General features: G+C 41.3%; 1 protein-coding gene across 1 annotated transcript in view; it reads right to left on the bottom strand.

Annotated features, from left to right (window-relative positions):
• The window catches only part of LOC109912538 (heparan sulfate glucosamine 3-O-sulfotransferase 3A1-like), a 39640-nt gene extending 31417 nt beyond the window's left edge, over positions 1 to 8223 (bottom strand). The window contains exon 1 of the mRNA XM_048610955.1: positions 7366 to 8223. Coding sequence (XP_048466912.1) covers positions 7366 to 7892 — 527 coding nt within the window. The 5' untranslated portion in view covers positions 7893 to 8223. The remainder of the gene's footprint in view (positions 1 to 7365) is intronic.
• Between the last annotated feature and the right edge of the window lie 902 nt (positions 8224 to 9125).

Raw genomic sequence — 9125 nt, 5'->3', positions numbered from 1 at the left:
GTCAGCCTTCCTGCTCCTCTGATGCTGCTTAGCCTGCTGTGTTCATCCAGCTCTACACCTTGTTATCTCAGATTCTCCAGCATCTGCAGTTCCTACTATCTCATCATCAGAATTCAACTCTGTTGGGTCAGTCACATGGCTCACATGGAGAATTCCCTCATACTAAAAGCTGTACTCTACACCCACATCATAAGCCATCACAAACCTAGGCCTAAACACAGTCTAAAGTCCAAATTCCGAACTTGCGAACTGAATCCCAATATATGGGAATCACAACCTCAGGAGAACCCAACTGGAAAAGCTTCTTTCATCAAGCAATTTCCACTTTTGAGGAGACAGCGTCAACTGGCTTCAGAACACATGAGTGCAATACAATACCAATGCCTCCATATAGATCCCTTCAATACTGACATTATACACCGAATGCACAATTGGTTATAAAAGTCAAAACTAGGTCTGACATTACTCGTGAGACAATATCAAACTAGACTGTAAACCATTCTTTTTGTTCAGCACTCATCCACTGAAGCAGTGAATCAGCATCATGTAACCATGACATAGAGGTAAAACTGTATCCCATTCTATTTGCTTGCAAAACAAGCAGCCCCTCATTCATCTATTTAAAATGGGCAAGATTCCTGCAAAGGATGACGGGTGCTAACTCAAGTTTTTTTTCATTTATTCTTGAAAGTGGGTGATGAGCTGTCTTCTTAAACTGCTGCTGTCTTTGGCATTTAGGTATAACCATAGTGCTGTTAAGGAGGGAATTCCAGGAATTTTCCCAGTGACAGCGACAAAACAGCAATGTAGTTCCAAGTCAGGGCAGGCAGGAGGGGAACTTGTTCCTGTACATCTGCTGGCCTTGTCCTTCCAGGTGGTAAAGGTCACTGGTTTGTAAGATGTTGTCGAATAGCCTTGGTAAGTTACTCCATGGCATCCTGTAGGTAGGACAGACTGCTGCCACAATGATGGAGGTTGTGAATGTGAAATTGTGGTGGACGGGGTGCCAATCAAGCTCCTTTATCTTTAATGGTGCCAAACATCTTGAGCATTGTTGGAGATGCAGCCATCCAGGCAAATGGAGAGTTTCTGTCACACTCCTGGCGTGTACCTTGTAGATGGTGCACAGCAGTTGAAGAGTCAGGAGCTGAGTTTTTCAGCATTGAGTTATGAGCGTCTGACTTACTCTTGTTGTCACAGTATTTAAATGGCTGGTCCACTTCAGTTTCCGGTCAATGGTAGCCACCAGGAGTTTTGTGATGGGAATTTAGCAATGATAATTGAACATCAACAGCCAGTAATTGTATTCACTCTTCTTAGAGATAGTCATTGCTGGACACTTGTATGGTGTGAATGTTACATGTCACTTATCAGCCTAAGCTTGGCTCTTGTCCACATCATGATGCATATGAATATGGCTTCTTCAGGGTCTGAGGAGAAGTGAATAATGCTGAACATGGTGTAATTATCAGCGAACACCTTATTATAGAGACTAATAGAGATGAAGCAGCTGAATAACTTATTTTGTGCCAGCTATGACTCCACCCAGAAGAGAGTATTCCTCCTCATTCCGGTTTTGCTAGTGTTGCTTAATGCCATACTCATTCAGTTGTTGCCTTGATCAACAAGGAACTGTTCTCACCTCCCATCTGCAGTTCAGCTCTTTTGTTCATGTTTGAACCAAGGTCATAATGAGGTGAGGAGTTGAATACCTCTGACAGATTCCAAGCTAAGTGTTAGTGAGCAACTTTTTGCCGTGCAAGTTGGCACTTGATAGCACTCTTGACAACCTCCTCCATTCTTCCAAGAATTACAGGGGGAAAGGCAGAAGAAACATGTCAGCAGCAGATTCAATAGGTTAAGTGGCCTAATTCTGCTCCTGTATCTCATGGTCTTATCACTTTGCTGATGGTCAAGAGTAGACAGACAGGGAAACAACTGGGTCAATTGGATTTGTCCTGCTTTTTGAGTACAGGGCACACCCGGATGATTTTCTACATTGCCGCATAGATGCCAGTATTGCGGGTGTACTGGAATATCTTGGGTACAAGCATGTTTAATTTTGGACTGCAAGTCTCCAGTACTATTGCTGGAATGTTGACAGGGCTCAAATTCTTTAAAATATCCAATACCTTCAATCATTTTTTGATATCATGTGAAGGGATTTGATTTGGTTAAATACCATCATCTGTGATGCTGGCACCGCTGAAGAAGGCTAACATAGACCATCCACTTAGTACTTCTGGCTGAAGATGGATGCAAATGCATCAGCCTTGTCCTTTACTGGTCTCTCTCCCATCATTAAGGATATGAATATTAATGGTGTTCCCTCCTCCTGTTATTTGATTAATTGTCCACCACCATTCACGACTGGACATGGGAAGACTAAATAGTTTAGATCTGATCCTTGGATGTAGATTGCTTGGTCCCGTCTATTGCATGCTGCTTCTGTATGTCATCTGATGAGTAACTATTTATTAGAAAACATCAGATTTATTGTTGTAGTAACTACATGTACCAGATGATAGGCCACTTCATAGGATGTCTGTGGACTTATGACCATAACCCCTTGTGAAGCAAATGTCCAGTATCCATTTACCAACATGATGGAGATACCAGAATCTTCCTTTTAAGGAAGGGAAGGATGACTTGTAGCTAAATCATGATATTTTCATACAACTCTTAGTGACTGACTCAAAAACACCATTGGCAGAACTTTGGCATATGTTTTATAGGCATTCTCCTCATTTACAGAACAGGTCGAGGTTTAAAGAGAGCCCAACAAGAAGGAGCAAATTACCTGTAAGATTAAAATAGGTAAAATAAAACTGAAATACAACTCGTTATCTATTGTATGTTTGTTGCACAAAATTGCATTTTAATAGGAAAGAGCATAGCCCTCAATAATCCTGGGGTTATTGAATATATATGTAAATTGCCCTTGTCATTGGTCACAGTAAGTTGATTCAGTTTTTATGCATACATGAAGGACATGGATAGGAAAAAGATATCGGAAACTTACTTCACAGAGCAATCTTGAGGTCAAAACCTGTGATTATAATGTAACAGCTAAATTTTTATCGAAAACACTGACAATACAATTTATGAGTTGAAAAGATTGAAGAAAAATCATGATAATTGGAAGTAAGGCCAATGCGCTGGAAGAATGTACCCAATGCAATTTTTCTTAGAAGCGTTAGTGGAATTTCCATGGTGTTGTACGGGGTATTATTATCAAGTGCAATCTTCAGCTGAATCAAGATTGGTGGGCAAGGGAATAACAGAAGCAGAATGTAAAGCTCTTATTCAATCATTTCAAAGTCACACATGTTATCCTTGTATAGATTTAATTGTCTTTATATTATTTATAGTTAAATTTAGTGGTTTACAAAGTAGTTAGAGCAAAAGATCATAAAGCCGAGATGCTACAGTACCATTGCTAACAACAGGGTGCAATTACAGTATGACAAAGATATATAATAGAAATCATTGCACATGTGCATAGAAATTTACAATGGAAAATATTGATATAGAGCTTATCATCAGAAAGTGATATTTTATAGACAGCAAGTGTGTATTAACATAAGAATTTAATACATCATATAGAATTTTTAAAAAATGAAATATCGCCTCTCCATAGAATTAAAGAAACTCACAGCACAGAAGGATGCTATTTGCTCAATCATGCCTTTGAACCTACTCCTAAACCAACAACTGTTGGTTGAGATCTTCATTTTCCCTGTTCAAGTTGCAAACTGCAAAGATCACCGTGACTGATGCAGGTCTGTGTGAGACCAATTACCTAGCTCTCAAATAGGTGGTGATATTTAAAATTGCACAGCTCTCTCTAGAAATTGGATGAAATGTCGAATGATCACGTAGTTTGCTGCAACTTTTCACTTTATTCTTTCTGCGATAAATTGACCTCAATAATTGGAGAAATTTTCTGAAGAATAATATTAATTCAAAATGAATACATTAATTAAAAACAATTAAAATCTAAGAATAATTGTTTAATTTGAAGCAAGGTGGAAGAAATATTAAGGAAGCTAATTTTCTGGTTCTTCTGCTAAGCCCCTTCCAAAAGAATAATGTAAGCTTGGGTTTGAGTCAGAGTTCTTGCACTTCCAACCTGTAACCCTATCTAGTGATATCGTTAATTCCAATTAGATTAAAGATTAAATGAAGAAATGCTACTTCTTTCATTCTCTTGACACACAATATTCACTATTATAATGATCATTTATGCATAAGGTGGAGGGGCTTTATGAGATACTTCTGCGTGCTCTGATTGAAACCCATACCAGAGTCCAAATTTTGGTTTTGGAAGGAAAATGAAGGAGAAGCCGTGAAAACAATCAGTGGCACACGTATATTTCAAACTTTTTAAACTATTTCTTCTCTAGTGTTCTTTCTCTTAATTTAGTCATGACATTCAACTGAACTCAGGCCTGACAAAGTGCAGTGGCTTGATTTTTAAACTGTGACTGGTAACCTAATTCCTAACCCAAATGGAAAAACTAGTGAAAATTTTAATTCTTGGAAATGAATGTATGAGGTGTACCAGAGCTACATTTTGAAGTACATAAGATAAGACGGTATGTATCACTGACAAGTTTTCCTGCTGTTTTCTTCTGGGATATAATTTCAGGGGCCTGACCCCGGGCTGATTCTGAGTCAAAATGGCAATGGGATTTTCAAATATAAAGGCCTCATTGGGAGATAGGCCATCTCAATGCCCAATTAATGGGGCTTAGTGTTACAATTGGGCACCATCTATGTACAGAACACAACTGACAAAGGCAGATGGCAGCCATGTTAGGGGCTGCTGCTTTTTTACAGGGCAGGGATTAAACATTGAAGGGCTTGCAGCCTTACTGCGCATAAAAGTGACTAAATAGCCCACTGTATGCACTCCAGAACTAAAAAAATTCAGAGTGGTTAAAATGTGTCATCAATAAATTGATTTACATTTTCCATGCATTAAACCAGACAGCTACGCTCTAGACTGTTCGGATTCCAAATTGATTTCCAAACTGAAGGTCGTCCTCAGGCCCTTCCTACCCTATTAACACACTCCTTGAGGAACTTAACACGCCATTGACTGGAGTTGAAAAGTTGCCCAAATCTGTCTCCTACCCTCACTTCAAAAATTTAAGCATACCTCAGGGGGTTATATCATCATGGGGTGCTTGTACCCAAACACATACTATTTGTGCCAAGAGATGACTGGAAATCCCAGCCCAAATCTCAGAATAAGGCTAACTCTGATTTAACTTTGAGTAGTTCCAAACATGGAGCCTCATTTAAGAAAACAAGGAGTGCAACTTCTTTTAAAAACTTATTGATCATTTGTCTCCATGTGAATATATTTCTGCGGTGGCTTCCTGTTTTAAAATGACAAATGACTTTATACTGAAGAAGAAATTATGAAAATTATCAAAAACTCTCATAATTGACCCATATATTTCTCGGCAAAAATGGGCATTTGCAACATTGATTAATAGTGGAAATATCAAAATATAGTAGGTTTTAAAATGATCAAACTTAATAATGAATTCCATTAAGTAGCTCAAAAGCTATCAAGCATAATAAGTCATTCACATCCACAAATATATATACTTGGGCACTAACAAATTAAGAATGTTAGTTTCACGAACAGATTCATGTGGATTGAGAACCACATCTGGAAAATTAAATTTATTGTAACAATCGACTTAAATATCTCTGCTGGTATAGGTGTCCAAATTGCAAGTAATCTTGAACTTCGATTTACTAAACTGCAGTTAATTTTCACCATAGTCATATGGAGACAATTTCCGTATGGCGATCAGGGCCATTTACAGGGTGTTTCCACAAGGAAAATTATTTTGTTCATTTAACTATTTGTCAATATTTTTGATCAGGTAGTGCTGATGATGTCTTCAACAAAGCGTCTTAGCAGAGTTAGGGGCTTAGTATTGGCAGGGCCAATCGCACCTTCTTGGCACTTCAGTAAATGCCCTCATTGACTCAGGAGCGTCAGTTTTAGCAAGTAACACCCTCTTGCTCCATTATTTCGATTAGAACTAGTACACCCCCACCTACCTCATCCCAACCGACTGCACTAATCTTAATCATTTGTATCGGTTAAAATCTTAACTTTACAACGGTCCTGGTCTACTTTATAAAATGAAGGCAGCAATTTCGATAAGTTTTGCTTGGGGGGTATTTTAAGAGTTAAAAGTGCTACGAAGTTGTTCATGAAGACAGCAAGCGTGTAAACACATCTGAGCAGGTTGTTTAAAAAAATCTATAAAGCACAAGTAATCCAATTAACGCATTACTCTTACATGCCGAGTCTGCAGGAGATTTCTGAAAACTAACCCATCCGCCTCGTTTAGTTTTGTCCACAAGTCTGAAATCGCAGATCGGAAATAAACCGAGAGAAAACAAAACCTACGTCCAAAATTAGCTGTGTTCACGGTACGAATATCACTCGGGCGACTCTATAATCTACATTTTAACAGATCATGTGCAAGGAAATAGGAGAGAATCTGTAAGAACCACTGATGGCGTTGTAGGTGTAGTCTGAACGTGAGCATTTCAGTGAAAAGTTTCAACAAGATCTCAGGCTTACACACGCCACTGTGTACTAACATTCTAAACTCTGTAAATTCGCTGTGGCTCTGAAAGGAAACTGCTAATTTAAATATACCACTGAAAAGACATGAAAGTATTTGAGATGGCACAGATCTGTGTGGCGGGGGAGTTTACACATTACCCCACCCTCCCCAAACCCCGTCTCGACGAGTTATTTAGCAAAGCTAAATTTCTCGGATCAGTGGGAATATTTGCAAATAAAAGCTGTCACGACAGCCTGACTCTTCACCCACACCCAGGTCTTAATGGCCCAGAAATTACAAAGCAAATGGCTACACGCTTTCTTAAAGTTGACAAAACATAGGCCACTGGGGTGACATTACTGCAGGGGAATTATTTGAACAGTAAATGCTTGTTTTGATTCACAAAGGTGAAAAGACGACGAGAATGTGAGGAGAAAAAAAGATGAGCAACAACTACATCAAAGTTAGATTAACCAGTTGTTTCGCACAAGTTTAAATAAACGTTATGCACTGACAGACATTATAGATGTATTATGTATCAATATCTATCTAGATAAATTGTGTATAGATGTCTGCCCGCAGTCTGTAGCATGTTACATTTTAAGTTTATTTAAAACAATACACTTTTACTCTGAGAAACAATTGCTCGAGATTGTTTAGGAACTTAGAATCAACAAGTGACTGTTAATGATAAACTAGTCTGTCTGTACACGTAGCATTGTGTGTGTTAGTTTGGAGTGAAGGGCCCAAGATCCTTTACCTGTACCAACGCAGTCCCTCATCGTAGTGTCTGTCGAAAAAGTGGGGCTCTGCCCCCACTGCCCGAACGTCAGGATGGACCCGGACGAATTCGAGTAGCGCCCGTGTGCCTCCCTTCTTCACGCCGATGATGATCGCCTGCGGCAGCTTCCTCACGCCGTCGCCGCTGAAGCTCAGAGTGCTGGGCGGCGGGTTCCCCACCACGGAGCCGCCGCCGGTCTGCCGGTTGAGATTGAAGGACTGGAACTGTAGCCTCAGGTCTCGGAAATATTTCTCGGGCAGGTCGCCGTTCCAGTAGCCCCGCACCTGAAGCTTGTGCAGCAGCGTCTTCCTGCGGAGGGACTGCCACTCATCAAAATCCGCGGCCAGGTAGCCTTCCGAACCACGGACCGGTCTGGGCATGGTGTGGCACACATCCGACAGATAATACAAGAAGTACAGGGACATCAGCAACACGCAGAACATGACCACGATCTTCCGGTAGACTTTCGTGGGTAGTGCGTCCGAAAAGACTGTGCTAAGTGCCATAGCGTGTAGTAGTCCCCGGCACAAGAGAATGCCATGCTAGGCTGTAGCCATGTATTAGCTGAAAAGAAATATTTTATTGGTGTGTGTGTTTATGTGATCCTTACATATGTTTGCTTAACATCTAAAGCCTGATTTCTGAATTCAGTTGGATGCCACTCGTTTCCCTGTATGTTTTTGTTTGTTGTTTATGTCCTTCTAGTTTTACGGCTGCAGTCTTCAGCTTCATTTACTTGCTGGTACATTTTGTATTTTCACTCAGCAGCGTCTCTGTGCTGTCACGGCGCATTACTTGCTACTTTGATACATTCCCAGTTACACGGAGACAAATGTAGCAAAGGTTTCTCCCGTGTGTGCGTGCTCGGGGATGGGGCGAGTAGATACATGATTGACCGGACAACAGACCAATCGCAATCTCGCTGCCTCTGGGCGAGCCGCCAATGAGGAGGAACCTCCCCGTGCTCCCCGAAGGTCCCGGCCACTCACAGCTGAGGGTGGGCGGGATCTGGGCTTGAAGTGGAGCCAGGGAGTGAATTCGAGTCTTTACTGGGACCTGGGACAGAGAGTCAGTCCCGGTCTCAGCTTCTGCTCCCCATTCTTGAAACCACCCACCACTCTCCCCCCCACCCCCACCTCCAAGGGGTAGTACGAAATGCAAGAGCCTGCATTTGTAACGTTTGGCTGGGGTGTGTGTGGAGTACAGGCGCGGGGAGAAGGAGGAGGACGACAAACTGGTGAAATGATGGTGAATTTACACAGAAGGCTGTTTTAATGATCAAATGGAGGTGGAGAAACCATATTCCCCCAGACAGCCCGCACAAACGCAATATGCATGTTCTTTTTTCGGGGGGAAGGGGGATTGACAATAAACTACAGACACACTCCCCCGAAATCGCATTATATTTGTTTGTGTCACATTCGGCGCAGATGAATGTTCACGATCCGGATTTAGAGCAGTGTGCAGTGACTAGCTCTCCCCCTTTCAGGGAGTTTCCCGGCGGCAGGAGTTCTCCCGCTGACCCCATGTCTCAGTATCAGGTGGTTTGAGTTGCAGAGGCCGGGGTTTGGTCGGGACCTGAGAGCCCGCACCTCCAATACTGAAGCTGAGAACTAGTTCACTTTCCATCACGGGCTGTCAGAATAAGGTCAACAGCGGCAGATCGGGGGATAATTCATTAACTATTCTTTTCTTTTAAGAAACACTCCTACAATTTATCTGATCGCAAAATAATACTT

The sequence above is a fragment of the Rhincodon typus genome, chromosome 23 (genome assembly GCF_021869965.1).
Source record: "Rhincodon typus isolate 14 chromosome 23, sRhiTyp1.1, whole genome shotgun sequence".
NCBI classification, from domain to species: Eukaryota; Metazoa; Chordata; class Chondrichthyes; order Orectolobiformes; family Rhincodontidae; genus Rhincodon; species Rhincodon typus.
This window is presented reverse-complemented; position numbering and strand designations above follow the sequence as displayed.